General features: G+C 40.4%; 1 protein-coding gene across 10 annotated transcripts in view; it reads left to right on the forward strand.

Annotated features, from left to right (window-relative positions):
• LOC148013909 (E3 SUMO-protein ligase SIZ1-like) overlaps positions 1–18,234 on the forward strand; it is a 105,419-nt gene that overhangs the window by 77,235 nt on the left and 9,950 nt on the right. For all 10 annotated transcript variants that reach the window (XR_015688672.1, XR_015688674.1, XR_015688669.1 and 7 more), the window contains 4 exons: positions 13,648–13,735; positions 13,879–13,954; positions 14,041–14,114; positions 14,227–14,334. Coding sequence is in view for 1 of the 10 variants with exons in the window: in XM_087666875.1 (XP_087523001.1) it covers positions 13,648–13,735; positions 13,879–13,954; positions 14,041–14,114; positions 14,227–14,334 (346 nt within the window). In the remaining 9 variants the exon portion in view is untranslated. The remainder of the gene's footprint in view (positions 1–13,647; positions 13,736–13,878; positions 13,955–14,040; positions 14,115–14,226; positions 14,335–18,234) is intronic.

The following is an 18,234-nucleotide window of genomic DNA, read 5'->3' on the forward strand; positions in this document are numbered from 1 at the left end:
CGTGTAGTCCTATGCGCAGTCCTGTATGCAGTGCACATGCAGTTCGAGGAGCTACTATTTTGAAAGAGCTGTTACTGTTTTCAACTTTACTCCTTATTTTCTCACCTCTACCCACCATATTCTTAGCCCTGCCTGCAATTTTCTACAAATCCTAAAAAATGCAAAACCCTAATTTTCAGCTTTGGGTTTTTTTTTTTGGAAATTTTTGCAATTTCCTTTTCATTTTGGCCATCTCTTTTTGAATCTCAGCTCGTGTTGCCAAAATTTTGGGTTTTTGTCAAATTTCACTCTCAGAGTTCAAATTGACAACCAATTCGAAGAAATTTCACAATTTCTTTGACATTCCCGCAAAAAAATTTGGGGCTTTTGTCCGATTTGCAATCCCACGTGCGAATCTTCATTGGAAATGCCGACATAGCACAGTTTCATTGACATTTGTGCAAGAAAATTGGGGCTTTTTGTCCTAGAGGCTCTAGCACACATCAGAGGCAGGTTCCAACTGCTGTTCGGTGTTGATATGCACCCTGAGGTGACATTATTGCAGAAATTCAAGTTGTAAGGTACAATTTTTTACAATTTCTTTGAAATTTCAAAAAGAAATTTAGGGCTTTTGCCCAACATCCATTCCAAGGCAGCAAACAAGTGGTACAACGACATTGAATTGCTGTTACAATTAGATTGAGTAAATTTTTTTGAGAGAATTCAGTAAATTTTGTTAAGAATTGGCATTAAGTTGCTGTAATTTGTACTTTTGAGGGCACACATTACGAGGTAGGTGTGGTATAGCAGTGCATTGTTGTTATTTCTTGGATAAGTGCTGATTTGGATCAAATTGGACACGGTTTGGCATTTGTGTGACAGGTTGGTACTTGTTGCATAATCCTGAGGGGGTTTTTGGTTCTCTGAGTAGTACAATCTATACTTCAGTAGAGAAGTATTTGGCTGCAGATTTTTGTCCATTATTGGCAGTATGGCACGTCAGGGGACCAATGATCAAAGCAAATCCTCGGTGTCCTCACTCAAGAGGATAAACTTGACGGATCGAACTATCCATTGTGGAGTTTTATGGTCCACACCTTCTTGTAGCGAAGGACTTGTGGAACTATGTTTCTGGTGATTTGCAGCGATTAGGAGGTCTTGCACCTCAAACACCTCAGCATAATGCTAGAGGACTGGCTACTAGTGCTGCTACCTCTCCTCCCCCTCCTGCCAAGGATCAGAGGAGATGGGACTCAAAAGATGCACAATCACTTTCTTTGATTGCCTTGTCAGTGAAAAGATTGATCATTCCACACATCCGGTCTTGTAAGACCTCAAAATCAGCATGGGATGTACTTGAGCGTTTGTTTGCAGCACGTAATGAGGCCAGAATATCTCATCTCCATAGAGAGTTGGCCAATGTGAACATGGATGAGGGTGATAGCATGACAGATCACCTTATTTACATATAGGATTTGTGCGAGTAGCTGCTCAATGTGGATGAAATCATTCAAGATGCGGAATTAGTAAACATCGCAATGAACTCTCTTCCAGAGTTGTATCTTGGTTTCCACACCTCTTCGATGTTGTCGTTTGGGGGGGGACGTAGTCCCTTACATATGTGGAGTTGGAAGGTCTCTTGTTGCAAGAGGAACATACTCAGAAGAATTTTCATTTCGTTTAGGAGATGTGGCTATGCTTTCCAAGTTCAAAGGCAAAGGAAAAGTCAAGCAAAATGAAAAAGATCAGCAAAAGGACTCTGGTTTGGTTGTCCAAGAGACATGAGCTAGCAAATCTATTGATGGTGATGCTTTAGTCAACCTTGTGAAGGAGGACTATGCATTTCTGACTTGCAGTTATGATTCTTCAATGATTGGTTTAGCATTTAATGTTGTTGAAAGGCAACAAACATGGTATTTTGACAGTGGAACTTCAAAACACATCGCTTTTAGAAAGTGTTTGTTTTCCTATTTGCATTCAGCCCCTGTTGGGAAGCGTGTTACATGTGCAAACATTAGCAGTTATGATGTTTGTGGCATTGGACAGTCACTATTATTGTTGCAGATGGTTTTGACTTCATGCTTGTGATGTTTTATTTGTGCCTGGCATTACAAATAACTTGTTCTATCTCTGCTTTTAACAAGCATGGCTTTTAGGTCATCTTTAAGGATGACAAATGCATTGTCAGAGATGTGGGACCCTATATAAGGGTTTGTTTTTGTTGGATACCTATGATGCATAGTCTCATGATGCTCTGGTAGTCACTACTGTATTGTCAGCTGTGTAGAATGCGGAGCTATTGCATGCCTGCTATGGACATACGAGTTTTGGGAGTTTGATGACCCTTTAAAGGTGCCAATATAGTAGATGCATTGTCTCCAGTGGGGATTCCACCTCGTCATGCATATGAGGGATGTATTTTGGGCTAGATGCATAGATTTGCCTTAAAAAAGGATGGTGCACTACATGCTGTCAGGAAATTGTAGCTTATTCACTTTGATGTTTATGGTCCCATGTGGACACGTGCACTTGGAGGTCATCTTTACTTTGTTACATTTGTTGATGATTACTCTCGGTATACATGGGTGTATGGGCTGAAAGCAAAATTTGATGTGTATGCATTTTAAACATCTTCTTGCAAGCTTGACGCTGAAACTGGCTTGAAAGTGTAGACACTTTGCACGGATAGAGGGGGGGAGTATATGTCTTGTGCTTTTGAGACATATTTGGTTGATCATGACATTATGCATCAAGCCACTGTTAAAATGACTCCTCAACAAAATGGTGCTATTGAAAGGAAGAATCACACTCTTATGGAGATGACTTGTTGTATGCTCATAAGCAAAGGGTTGCCTCATAAGTTTTGGTTAGAAGGCCTTCAGTGTGCAAATCATGTGTTGAATCATGCACCCACTAAGGCATTGAAGACGATCACCTCGTTTGAAGCTTGGTGTTAGATTACGGGCACAGATTTTTCAAAACTGATGAAAGCACGAGTGTTCTTCACCTCCCAGCCACGCCTAGATAAGTGCTGGCCCTCAATCTTATCTCTTTGCCAGCCGTCAACTTGCTGGAGTCCTACTATTCCTGGACTCCCTTACTCTCTAGGCTCCCCTTGACCCCGTTCGGGCGCCCAAGAGCCCGGACGGTCACTCTCGTGCATGTTCCCCTAAATTTACCTTAATGTAACATTAAATATCCCTTTTAATGTCACATTTCACACTTATGACCTTAATGTGACATTAAATATCCCTTTTAATGTCACATTAATGTCACATTTCCTTCCCCTTAAGAATCGGTTTCGTCCTCGAAAACGATATTTGGAAGGTCTAATTGTAAATCGGGAAACCTTTTCTTTAAAGTACTTACTCGCTCCCATGTTGAGCTTTCCTCTGAACAATCTTTCCACTTAACCAAACATTCTTGATAAATAGTATTCCTCGTTCGTCTATTACGAACATTTAATATTTTTTCTGGTTCATGTGGATTAGATTGGTCATAGAATAACTCCTCAATATCATCATTTAGGATTAGATTATCCAAATCCCCCAGCTTCTTCCTTAGTTTACTTACATGAAAAACTGGATGTATTTTACTACCAGCAGGTAGTTGGAGCTTGTAAGCCAATTCTCCCACCCTTTTAAGTATTATGAAAGGACCACAATACCTTGGTGAAAGCTTTGGACAATGTCCCTTTTTCATAGTTTTAGTTTGTTCAGGCACCTTAAGATAGACCAATTCCCCTTCTTCAAAGGAGATGTCTCTTCGGTGAGGATCTGCATATGCTCTAGCTCGACTTTGAGCCTTTTTAATATTTTCTTGAGCAAATTTTAACATATTATTCATATCCTCCAAAAAGTCTTTAGCTGCCTGAACCTTTTCCTTATGCAGTCCTACTGCAAAAGGAGCTCTGGGCTGAAACCCATACATCAACATAAACGGACTATATCCAGTGGAAGAGTGTTTGGCACTGTTATATGCAAACTCTGCTATCGGTAAATACTCTTCCCAATTAGTTTGCCTTTTGCTTACATATGCCCTAAGCATATCTTCAAGAATTTGGTTAACCCTTTCAGTTTGCCCATCTGTTTGCGGATGATCCGTCGTACTCATGCTAAGTTTAGTATCCAATTTCTTAAATACCGCACGCCAAAAATGGCTATCAAATTTTCTATCCCGATTAGAAACTATATTTTCCGGAAGGCCATACAATCGGTATATGTTCTCTACGAACAATCTAGCCAATTCTGGTGTTTTAACATCAGTTGAAGTTGGAATAAACCTAGCCATTTTGGTTAACCTATCCACAATTACCCACACAGAGTCGTGCCCCCTCTGTGTTCTAGGTAAAGCAACAATAAAATCCATGGAGATACTCTACCATTTTCCCGAAGGAATTTCTAATGGATGGAGAAGTCCTCCCATTTTTAATTTTTCAGCTTTATTAACCTGGCATTTATTACATTTGACCACATAGTCAAGGACGTCCTTATTCAGTCCAGGCCAATAGAACTGCCTTTTAATAAGACTATAAGTCTTATTAACTCCTGGATGTCCCGCACTAGGGGTATCATGACACTCAAAGAGTATCTGGCGCCTTATTTCTATATCTTTCGGGACACATACCCTACCCTTGTAGAGTAAATAACCATTATCAATGGTAAAATTCTTCCACTTGAATCCAGTTTGAGCAACCCCTGATGCTCCATTTCCTAGTTGAACATCCTCAGATATTCCTTCCGCAGTAGAAGCACTTTTATTTGGATCCCCATTTTTTATTGCTTCCCATATGTTGGAATATGCCGGATCAACCTGACATTTCCCTTTTAAAGATTCAAGCAAGTTGGAAGTGAACTGAGTAAAACTCAATTCATTAATGATGGGCATTCTGCTGAGTGCATCAGCTACTATATTATACTTTCCTTTTCTATATCTTATTTCATAGTCAAACTCTTGGAGGAGTTCGGCCCATCTGGCTTTACGCCCATGTAAATCTGGGTGATCATTAAGCCACTTAATGCTTTCATGATCCGATAAGATAAAAAATTTGGCACCATACAAATAATGCCTCCATTTCTTCATTGCATGTACTATTGCATACAGCTCCCTCTCATAAACAGAATAATTCTGTTTTGCACGATCTAATTTCTTGCTTTCAAAAGCAACTGGTCGACCTTCTTGTAATAAGACCGCGCCTATTGCCTTGTCACTGGCATCAGCTTCAACCACAAATGGTTTATTGGGATCCACTATTAATAATACTGGAGCTGTAGCAATAGCTACCTTAAGTTTTTGAAAACTTTCATTTTGGTCTGTTCCCCAATTAAAACTTTTCCCTTTCCCTTTAAGTTGGTCTGTCATTGGAACAGCTATTTTGGCATAATCTCGAATGAATCTACGATAAAATCCAGATAAACCTAGGAAGATCTGCAGCTCTTCCAGGTTCCGTGGAGGTGGCCATTCAATAATTGCCCTTACTTTTTCTGGATCCATGTTGATTCCCTCTTTCGAGATTATATGCCCTAAATATTTGACCTCTTGTGCAAAGAATTCACATTTAGTTTTCTTCGCATAAAGGGAATGTGTTCTTAACAGTTGGAATACTAAGTGTTCCAAATGTTCTTCTCTTGATTTACTAAAGATCAAGATATCATCCAAAAAGACTACTACAAAATGTCCTAGATAGGGCCGTAAAACACTATTCATCAGCTTCATAAAAGTAGCTGGTGCATTAGTGAGACCAAAAGGCATCACTAAAAAATCATAATGCCCGTATCTAGTACGAAATGCCGTTTTGGAAATATCTTGTGCCTTAATTCTTATTTGGTGATAACCTGATCTTAAGTCTATCTTTGTGAAGAATTTTGCCCCTTGCAATTGATAAAAAAGATCTTCCATTCTGGGCATAGGAAATTTATTCTTCACCGTTATTTTATTAAGTGCTCTATAGTCAACACAAAGTCGCATAGAACCATCTTTTTTCTTTACCAATAAAATTGGTGAAGCCCAAGGTGAATTACTGGGTTGAATAAACCCTTTATCCAGGTAATCCTTAATTTGTCTTTCAACTTCTTGATGCTGTGTTTCACTTAACCTATATGGTGGTTTTGAAATTGGATGTGTGTCCTTATTTATATCAATTGGGTGATTTATTTCACCCCTATTTGGTGGAAGGCCACTAGGTAAATCAGAAGGAAACACATCTTTAAAATCATCTAACAAACTGTTCAATTCATTATTTACATTCAATTCGCAAACATAAGAAAATTGTTGCTTTATATTACAGAAAGTAAAAGTACTCTGTACAAGAAGAGACCATAGCATATATACCTCACAAACTTCCTTCTTTATCAGCTTCTGAACTTCAGTAGAACACAGCAAAGGATTATCAGATACTTCATGTTCACCTTGAATGACAAAAGTCTTACCATCCCTTTCAAATTCCAGTGTATTATGGTGATAGCTACGTTTTAAGGATGGTTCCAATCCCCATAGCCACTCCCTCCCTAGAGCAATGTCAGCTCTTTCCATGTTCATTATTTGGAAATCAAGCTTATCTTTATATCCTTGAATCTCGATTTCCAAATTGGATACCATTGTATCCCATATTTTATTGTCTTGTCCTTGCATCATACGCACAACGTATTGATGCTCACTGTTTTGTTGGGGAAGTTTCAATTTTTTGACAAGTGCATAATTTATAAAATTATGTGTGGCAGAGTCATCAATCATGACTCTAACCCGTTTTCCAGCTATCAATCCATGTACTCTAAGTAAATCATGTGGCCCAAAGGTAGGCTGCCACAAAGAAGTTGACATACAACACTTATGTTGTACATCCATATGCAAGACCTCTAAAGATTTATACTTTTCATGGCCCTTTAATTCTAAGGTCTGCACTACATGGATTTGTTTTTCTTTTCCCTTGCCCTTGTCCTTTTCTTTGTCTTCCCCCTTTTTCTTTTGAGGGCAATTCCAAGCAGCATGGTTAGGGGATAGGCAATTAAAACACAATTTTTGTTTTTTGGCCTTATCAAAGTCATCAGGACTTAGCTTTGGCCTCATATATGGTTTCTTTTCAAAAGGTTGTTTTTTACCTTTGAAAAAATGGCATTTTTCTTTTAAATTTGCCCACAAATTTTGAGGTTTCTAATTCCTTAGACTTGGGCTCCATATCAGTGAAACTGGTGAGTGTACCTGGATGCGTACTATCTTCATAAATTAATGCAAATTTAATTGCCTCTTCAAGCGTCTTAGGTAAACTCCGTTTTACTTCCTTTTTACAGGCTTTATCCAGTCCCCTAATGAATCCTCTTGTTTTTTGGAATTCATCAATTCCTTCCAGTTTGAGGATTATCTCACGATATTCCTCCAAATATGTCAGTAGGGGTCGTCCCTTTTGTCTGACATAATCCCAATCTTCCCAATTTCTTTCCATTTCATTTTCAGGAAGAAATTCTTTTAAAAATACGGATTCAAATTGAGCCCAAGTTTCAGGTATTTTATTCGCCTCCTTTAAGGTTTGCCACCACTTATATGCTTTGGGCCCCAAAGTTAAACTGGCCTCCAATGCTTAGAGATGTGGTGGGGTGTTTTTTAATTTATGTAAATCTTCCCATTTCTGGAGGAAATTAAAGATTGTATCTTTATTCCTATCTTTTTCCTCCCCGTAAAATTGAGGTGGTTTCATATCCTTTAAAACCGGATTATCCCTCAATTTATGGTAGGTTTGGGGTTCCTTAGGATCTCGCATAGTCACATCTAAATCTTTCGATGAAGATGGGACATCCGAGATTTCTATCTTATTTTTGTCTTTTTCCAACAATAAAGTTAACTGAGATTTTATTTCAGTTAGTGTTTGAGTTAAAAACTCCATTTGAACCCCCTGAGTTTGCACACGAGCAGAAAGATCATCAAATTGCTCTCTCGTGGCAAAAAATTCTTCCCATTGTTCTTCTTGTATGTCTGGTTCACGGGGATCTGCCATAGGTTGATCCCCGGAACTAGAACTTTCCATTACTCTTTCTTTGCCTTTCTCTGCCATTAATACACTGGAATTGGAAAGGAAAAATAAGAAATTTGCATACAAGATAAAATACTTCCCTGATTTCTTATGGCAGGCTGTGGCTTCAGTTATGTATGAAGGCTGTAGCTTCAGTTGAATATGAAGTTTTCTGCCTGTCTCACAGCAGTCGCAGTCTTATCCGGCTCAGGAGCAGTCCTATCCGGCAGTCCTATCCGTCAACAGCAATCTGATATTGACAGCTCCACTTCTGATCTGTTTCTCGCGGCTGCTGGCAGCTTCATCTGAGCTGATTGGTCCTCGCGGATGCTGGCGACTCTACTCCTGGTCCTCGCGGATGCTGGCGGCTGCACGCCTGGTCTAGTTGGTCTTCACGCTGGTCTGGTTGGTCTTCGTGACCATAATCCTTACGTTTTTTTTTTTGTATTCTGCCCGTTACGTTTTCTGCCACGGGTCCCGTAACATTAGACCAATACTAAATGTCACTTACGTGACGTGGCGCTGCCCTTCCAATGTGACGAAACTTCTCCGTTTTCTTCACGGCTTCGTCAAATTTCACGCGACGGGACAGGGCAGAAATGACGGCACGCAACGGGACAGGGCAGACGACACGCGACGGGACAGGCACTTCTGACTGACGGCCTGTTTTCTGAAGCGACGGGGCAGGGCGGGAGTACTCCGTCAGATCGCGTGACGGTCAAGAATTAAGTGCCGTGAAGACACGACAGGACAGAACGCTTCTGACTGATGGCCCACTTCTTGACTGACGACCTCCCAGATTCTTGTTTGATCAGAAACATAGGCTCTGATACCAATGTTAGATTACGGGCACAGATTTTTCAAAACTGATGGAAGCACGAGTGTTCTTCACCTCCCAGCCACGCCTAGATAAGTGCTGGCCCTCATCTTATCTCTTTGCCAGCCGTCAACTTGCTGGAGTCCTACTATTCCTGGACTCCCTTACTCTCTAGGCTTCCCTTGACCCTGTTCGGGCGCCCAAGAGCCCGGACGGTCACTCTCGTGCATGTTCCCCTAAATTTACCTTAATGTAACATTAAATATCCCTTTTAATGTCACATTTCACACTTATGACCTTAATGTGAGATTAAATATCCCTTTTAATGTCACATTAATGTCACACTTGGCATGACAAGAAACTCAAGGTTGACTACTTTTGGGTGTGTGGTTGCATAGCCTATGCACATGTTCCAAAAGAGCTTCGTGGAAAGCTTGATAACAAGGTTGTAAAATGCATATTTATTTGCTACAGTTCGGAAAGGGCTATCACTTGTATAACCCACACACACAGAAATTTTTTGTCAGTAGGGATGTCATATTTGTTGAAAACGTTACATTTTCACATGATCAGTTTCAAATGCCAGCCACCCATGACATTGGTGATGTCTTTGATGTCTCTTGCCACTTTCTTTGGAGTTTGTAAATGTCCGGGCAAACATGATACAACAAATTGTTGCTGCACCATATGCACTTGAACAACAGGATATTGACGATGGTTTGCCACATAGAGTGGAAGATACCCTACCACACGATAGGGCTGCTATAAATGCAGCAAAAACAGCCCCAAGATGGCTTTTACAAACTGTGCAAGAGAGTAAAATGGAGGCTCCTTTAGCTCAACACACTAGAAGGGCTGCTAGACATGCAATGATGGGGGGAGCCCATTTGGCTGATTTTACGGAAGAAGATGATTGTGATGAGCATGTACTTATGAGCTCATTGTTGGATGATGATGAGCCTACTTCCTTGGATGAAGCTCAGCAAGATGTACATTGGATGTAGGCCATGCAGGATGAGTTAGACTCTATTGCCACAAAATCTACATGGGATCTTGTGGATTTACCACTTGGCAAGAAGGCCATTGACACATAATGTGTTTTTAAACGCAAATGCAAGGTTTTATGGTACCATTGACAAGTATAAAGCACGGTTGGTAGCAAAAGGCTATGCATAGAAGAAGGGCATATATTATGAAAAGACTTTTGCTCCTACATCCTGTATGAGTATAGTGAGATGTGTAATTGCTATGGTTGCAAATTATGGTTGGAAGATACATTAGTTGGACATTAAGTCAACATTCTTGAATGGGGATTTGCATGAGAATGTTTATGTGTCATAACCTCTAGGGCTTGTATGCAATAGGCTCCTCATGCATGGTACTCTAAAATTGATGTATATTTGGCTAGCAAAGGGTTTAAAAAGAGTCCAATTGCTCCTACTCTATACATTAAGAATGAAAAGGGGAGGGGAGACTTGTTGATTATCATTCTTTATGTAGATGACATGCTGCTCATTGGACCTTCAAAAGCCAAAATTGTAGATTTCAAGGCTGAATTAGAACATGCATTTGCTATGTTAGATATGGGCTATCTACTCTATTATTTGGGGATTCAGTTCACCCAAGGTTAGCATGGTATAATCATATCACAGTCACAATATGCGGATAAGCTGTTACATAGGTTTAATATGCAAGATTGCAAAGCTATGTACGCTCCTATAGAGCCAGGCTTAAAGCTATCTATGCATGATGGTGAAGAGATGTTTGATGTTGTAATTTATAGCTAGGATGTTGGTTGTCTTATTTATCTTTGCAACACACGCTCTGGCATTTAGTATGCAATATCTTAGGTGAGCAGGTATATGCATAGTTCACAGACTATACATTGGCAAGCTGTTGAGTGGATCGTTGGATACTTGCAAGGTACTTGGTCACATGCATTATTACGAGGTAGTGCCTTGGTGAAAATGTATGCAACATTTTCCTGTGTAGGAACATACATCAAATTGATCTCTCCTGCATAGCATCTCTCTTTGACATAATGCTAATGCACCTCAATATGTTTTGTGTGAGCATGAAACACAAGATTTCGTGCCACGACAATAGAACTCTAACTATAAGAAAGAATGGGTATAGGACCCTCCAATGGTAAATGTGGATCAGCCAACAATTTGCGTAACCATACGCATTCCATTGTTGCGATGAAGGTTGCCCTGAACTCAGTCCAATAGGACGAGGTAGCCACTGTAGGTTGTTTCTTGCTTAGCTATGAAATGCATGAGCTGCCTAAAAAGAAACAATATCCACTAGTAGACTGCCTAGTGTCTGCATCACCAACCCAATCTGAATCACTGTAAGGGGGTGTTAAAATTTTCCAATTCTATGGGCAGTGTGCAATATTTTAGTCTTTAGTTCTTTTTGTGTTCTTGGTGTGAATACAACTAAAGTTATAAGTTGTGTCACCACTCTTAGAGTTAGAGTTCGAGTTAGTTAACTCTAGTTGAGTTAGAGCTACGTCTATCTTAGACCTATCTTGTACCTTTCATTCCCATTCTTTTAGTTTACCAAGTACACTCTACTCTTTTGCTTCAACACACTCTCATTGTCTCTCTTTTCTCTCCTCCATAGCTCGCTGTCATTTTCCAATCGTCCTCTCTAGTGTCAAAGCCTCGCTAGGTAAGGTGCGAAGCTCACTCCTACTTGGTTCTTGGCACAAGAGGTTGTGGAGATTGAAGTGGTGAAGTAGTATTTGAAGTCATCTTCCCTTTGTGAACCTGTTTCTGATAACAAGCTCTCCAATCAAAAGCCTAGGTTTCTTTGAGAGTACCTAGATTTTATACCATGTAAAGCAATAGTCATCTATAGATAACAAACACAATTGTACGATAAAGCTTAGATTAATAAAGGACACAGTTAGTGTTAGGGTAACTCAAAGACAATGAACATTGAAGAAGATAATAAATGAATAATGAATTCTGAATATATACGATGCTTAATGCACCATGCTTACTATGCAAAGGTCAAATATTGACCCTCGAACTCTTGTGTCTCAAGGACTGAGGTAGACAATATGAGCAAGAGAGTGTCTTGTACTATGAATGATCTCGAAACGCAGCAGGCAACTTCCAAAAGTGTATGGTAGGAGCACACGTTGATTTGGATAGTTTGGATCATAGAACAAGGTAGGAGCAAATAGTGGGTGGCATGCTGATAAGTGCTAAGAAGATACTCGCATAAGCTAGGAACTAAAAACACAGCAGTATGCTGCCCTTGGAGATAATGGTGACAGCTGTATGGCCCAAACATGGGCAGAAAATGTGTTGACAGCAGCAAACACAATGATTTGGAGCCTCTTTGATAGTAGGCGATGGGTGGAACATCATGGTTAGGCTGATGAGCTGCCGCTTGCAGTAGACATAGTTGCCAGGTTTGTAGACTAGGCGCCAGGAGCTGATGCAGGCTGGTCCCCACCACAAAGAGGTATCTGCCACTTTTGGGGGGGGGGGGGGGGCGGGCGGGGGCGCGGGGGCGTGTGTAGATAGTAGTGGAGAAATTGGTGCCAACTGATGGAGGGCCTGAAAAATGAGATTTAAGTTGAGTGGTGGGCAGCCTATCTATTTATAGATGTGGGATGGATCCTCCCAAATTAGGGTTTGGCTTGTGGGATAGAGACACTCTAGGATCATGTTTCTTTTCAATAAAAGTTTGGTAAACTTGAGTTTTGGGGCTGTTGTTAAGAGCTTATTAGGTTACAATACACAACCACTCCCCGACACCCCCACGGTTGGGGACTGAAAACGCAGCAAATGCAAAAGCAGGCAGCAGCAAACACAATGATTTGGTGCCTTTTTGACAATATGTGATGGTTGGAACAATATGGTCAAGTTGATGAGCTGTGCCTGCAGAAACACAAAGTTTGGTGGAGGGCTGTAGACCAGCCGCCAGGAGCTGATGCAGGTTGGACACCTCCAGAACTGAGGTATCTTGTACCCCTGGGGTGGGGGGGGTTTGTGTGTGTGAACAGCAATGGAGAATTGGTGCCAACTGATGGAGGGCTTGAAAAACGAGATTTAGGCTAAGTGGTGGGCAGCTTGTCTATATATTCATGGGAGATGGGTCCTCCCAAATTAGAGTTTGGCTGATGGGTCATTGACACTCTCTAGGATCATGTTTCTTTTTAGTAGAAGTTTGGTAAATTTGAGTTTTGTTATTAAAAGCTAATTAGGTTACAATGTATTTTTAGCTCAACACACAACCACACCCACCCACCGACACACAACACCACCACCACCACCACCACCACCACACCCACCCCCCACCCCCCCCCCCCCCCTTCCGCGCCCAAAAAAAAAAAAAAAAAAAAAAAACAGTAGCAGCAACATTAAAACAAAACACCTGCACACACATTCTTATCCACAATTACTCCACACCTAGGCTACAATGGGGAGGTATGCTGGATCTCCTTTCTCTCCCCCTTCTTTTCTCTTTTGTCCATCTCCTTTCTCTTCCTTCTTTCCCCTTCTCATGTTGGCTTAGCCACTATCCCTATCAGGAGTAGCTTAAATGCATTTGTTTCTTTTTGCTATACAAAATTGAATCATTTCTATCCTCAATTTACAGCACTTTTCTTCCGAGAGAGATGTTTTCCAACTTTAGCTATCTGTCAAATTTGTCCAGTAGGATATGGTTGCCTTGTAAGCAGTACTTTATGGGTTTTTCTCTCTGGGTTTACTCCTCTTGAGCCCCCACCTACCTTGGGGACTTCTATGGTCTGGAATGCGAGTCAATGAAGTTTAGCAATGCAATTACATGAATTCAGGTAATTTTGCTTCTTGTTATGATAATGCAGATCAAGCCCATTACAGAGTCTGGAAAAGTCGTTTAGGCTGAGTCGTAATGACATAGAAACAATGCACAAACCGAATCATGATCTTCAGGTTCTTGCAAAGACTCTAATTATGAAATAGTTGTCTCTCCTTCCACATTTAGCATCATGTCATAATAGTTGAATTACTTTGTTTGGATGGGTTCACGTTTTGGAGTTGTTTGACAATGTATTACATGTGCTTTATCTTTTCAGATCTGGAGCCTACTTCTCAATGATAAAGTAGCATTCAGAATGCATTGGCCTCTGCATGTGGAAGTTCGTGTGAATGGTGGTTATGCTCAAGCTATAGATTTGGATCACTTTGTTTGAACATTAATAGTTTAGAAGTTGATGTGGATGCTTCTTGCTGCACAGGTTTTCCAATACGTGTCACTAATAGACCAGGGCATCAGTCACTTGGAATAAATGGTCGTGATGATGGGGCAAGGGTGAGTTTCAGGCTATCTTTTAGTAACATGATGATGGTTATTCATGGCTGCAATTTCATCTTTTCCTGATCCTATCATACTATGGTGATGTACTGTTGTATGACCCTTGCAGATTGCAGATTATGTTCGAGAAGGCACCAATAATATATCTTTAACTGCTTCTGATGGACACCCATTTTGTGTAGGAATTCGAATGATTTCTCGATTGAGTGTAGATCAGGTATTCTCTTGGTCCGAATCAGGCTTTCTTATCTTTTCTATCTGATTCATGAAAAGATGAATTTGATTGACAGTGTAAGAGAATGGTGGGTTTAGACTTGATTCTACAGATTGAGATTTTTGGACTGGTATTTTGAATTTTGAGGTACTACAAAAAACATTCCTGCCTCAAGAGATTTCAAAGATGGAAATTTGAGTGAATATCAGGTGGTCTCTTGGTCTAAAACAGGCATTTCCATCCTTTCTATCTGATTCATGATTATGTGAATGATGTCATAAGACATTGGTGGGCTTAAGACATTATTCTACAGATTTTGCCCTCTTTGGAATGACATTAGAATTTTGCGTTATCACAAGGTGTGTTTAAAGATATGACAAATGATGTATGCTCTAGGAAGAGATGCTCTGTATCCCATAAACACAGTGAGGAGAGTGGAACGACCCAAAGGTTATATAAGCATGTACTTGGTTCTTATTTCAACGCAATGCTATTGTACTTTGTACTTTCAATTTGTGACCTTGTCATGTCCTACTCAAGATTGTGTTTATGAGTCCAAGTACTTAATCTTGGAACCTAATTCACTTGAGTAACAGTCATTGTCTCTTGTCTATGTCATCATGGTTCATGTCTATGTATTCTATCCTCCATAGCTAAACCATGCTCAAGATTGGTGTTTCTTAACATGGTATTAGAGCCATGGTGAGCATGACCAAGCTCATCAAACTCTTCCTTCAACTTCTCTTCATCTCTGGTTAGTAGCTCATGAGCTTATTTCTCACTCCAACTCCACTCTTTCCTCATGGCAGCTATATCTAGCTTGCACCTACCCTGTTTGGAGCTCTCATATCTCTTCATATAAGCCAAATCTCTTCAAGCTTCCTTTTGGAGATTTGTTCCTCACCTCAGGGCGCTCCTCTGTGTCACATCGTAGTCTAACATTGGTGATTTATAACTCTAGCATTGTATAAATTCGTTGCCGCTGTCTAGATCTGCGCCTGCGTTGGTTGTACTCTCCTAGCTCCTGACACGAGGCGCAATTCAACCTGCGACCATAGGGCTTTTAAGCCCACCCTATAGGCTCACTTGTCATCCAATATTTCATCGAATGATCTATCGTATGAGCTACAGCAGACGAAAAACTAGTCGCCTGTTTCTAAAACCCTAGCCCACCATAGCCTTGAGCTTGAAGCTCAAAAATCTCTTCACTTTCTCACCTCTCTCAGTCAATTGCAGTTGCTGTCATTTGAATGTGAAGTACAAACTTCAAAAAGAAGATTTGAAGCGACTCGATTGAAGATCAAGAAACCTACCTGAAGATTAGGCATCATCAAGCTTGGCATCAAGATAGTATCTCTTGACACTTATCTAGTGCTTCTTGGCACTTGTGTTTCTTGACACATCCAAGAATAATTATTTTGCTAGTTTTACTTTAGTTCTTGCAATGATAAACATGAAGATTTTTAATGTGGAATGCCCAATTGATTAAATCCCTTGTAAGCCTCAATCTCATTGTAGAAAGGATAGACATTGCCCGAGTATACTCGCGGTAAGAGCTCCTTCAAAATGTTTGAACTTGAGCAAATAGCCAAATTCAATGATGAAGGCTTTCACGCCTTATAAGGAAAGACCTCTGGGATCCATTTAAGGATGATATAGGGGATGTAGATGGCAAGAAGAAAGATGATGAAGACGGGTTCGTTGAAGAAGTCCAAGTTCCAACTCAAAACAAAAGAGTGGAAAAAGATGAACAACAAGGCTCTAGGCATCATTGCTTAGGGACTATTTGATGATATATTACACTATATCTCCGGCAGCATCAAAGATGCAAAAAAGGCACGGGATGAGCTTGACAAGATCTTTGGAACTCAAGCTAAAAACTCAAAAGTAAAATTACTCATGCAGTTCTATAAGCTAGATGTAAAGGATAGTTTTTCTATGACCATGCACATTAACAAGTTTAAGAGCCTAAAAACTCAACTTGCAACCTTAAAGATGAACATAGATAAGAATGAAGCCATAGGTGTTACTAGCAAGTGTAAATCAAGAACCAAATGAGAATATTGTGTCTATCCTAAGTAATGTTTCTAATCTCTCACTGAAAGACATTGATCATTCTCTACTTGATAGAGAAAGTAAACTTAGAAACAAGGATGCAAAAGAAACCATCTTAAAGCACAATCTCTTGTATACCAAGGGAACTTATGGAGCAAAAGGATGTGGACAAGGATTCAACACCAACAACAAGGATTGGGCCATATGTCATTATTGTGGTAAGAGTGGGCACATGGCCAGTGAATGTTTCCACAGGAAAAGAGCATAACTGGTGCAAAATGGTAACCATCAAAATTAGTTCATGAATGAAGATGCTGCTTCTGCGATCGACAACAACTTTGATAGATTTTTTTGAAGAAATTTTCATTGTATCTTTCCCATAATGGATCTTGTGTTTTCCCATAGTGGATTTGGTTTCCCTTAGTGGATTTGCTTTGTTAAAGGAAAAAAAAAACATTTTCTAAAGATCTAAAGTTTTTAGTGTTAACTTGACTAGGTTGCCTATGAGCTAGTCTCCCTGGCCATGCCATCATGTGGGGGGAGCGGGGGCGGAAAGTCAGTAAGTGTAGGAACTCATCATTTGAGGGGGGGGTGTCAAACAACACGACAAATGATGTATTCTCTAGGAAGAGATGCTTTGTATCCCATAAGCACAGTAAGGAGAGTGGAATAATCCAAAGGCTATATAAGCATGTGCTTCGTTCTTATTTCAATGCAATGCTATTGTATTTTGTACTTCCAATCTATGTCCTTGTCATGTCTTACTCAAGATTGTGTTGATGAGTTCAAGCACTTAATCTTGGAACTTAATTCACTTGAGTAACAGTCATTGTCTTTTGTCTATGTCATTATGGTTCATGTCTATGTTAGAAAATTCTATTCTCCATACCTAAACCATGCTCAAGATCCGTGTTTCTCAACAAGGTGGAAATTTCATAAGAGAATTAGAGAGGGCATCATGGATGGAATTGATATTGTGTCTACATTCGTGTGTGAGGGGGACTATTGGCTGCATCCCCTACATCATTGGTGCGTGCTGCTTGTGAAGATATGCTAGGGTTTTCATAGAGAAAACACAAAATATTTGAACACAACTCAAAACACAACTCCAAGAAAATGGCAAAACACAAAAATAGGTGAAGGATAGAATCTGACGAAAGAATGAATGCTGAATATGAATGAGCGAGGAATATTATACAAATGTGATATTCAAGGTGATTAGATGTCCAATGACCATTGGATCTCATGGGAGCAGGTTGAAGGAGAGTGCTAGAGAGTATTCTCCTCTATTATCGAATCGTGAGTGTCGCAATACTACCAAATCTGATGTAGATGCTGTTGACTACAGCTGAGGGTGAGGTCTTCCAGCAGCAAAGGGCCAATTAGAGCGATGAATGTATTATCGAATTGTGAGTGCCGCAATACTACCAAATCTGATGTAGATGCTGTTGACTACAGCTGAGGGTGAGGTCTTCCAGCAGCAGAGGGCCAATTAGAGTGATGAATGTCTAAAAAAAAATGGCTGAAATCTGATCAACAGTATGCTGGATAGCGAAGTGCAGACCAGCCTGGAGTGTGTGACTGAACCTGAAGTTGAAACTGATCAAAATGCAGGGCTGGCTGATGTTGCCTGGTGTGGGCAGCTTGCAGCTGCTGCAAACCAGGTCTGGCTGAGGATGAGGTTGCAACAGCAGTAGAACAGCCTCTTGATGTGTGATGGTGATGTAGATGTTAGAAACCAGTTCATGGAAGCTGCAGCCATAGCAACATGGAATGGCCAGTTTTGGGTGTTGGGAATAAAGGCCTCATGCCTTTTAAACGTGCTCGTGTGTGAACACACGCTTAGCA

Source organism: Lygodium microphyllum, chromosome 25, assembly GCF_053477565.2.
Source record: "Lygodium microphyllum isolate KBCC chromosome 25, Lygodium_microphyllum_v1.1.10, whole genome shotgun sequence".
NCBI lineage: Eukaryota > Viridiplantae > Streptophyta > Polypodiopsida > Schizaeales > Lygodiaceae > Lygodium > Lygodium microphyllum.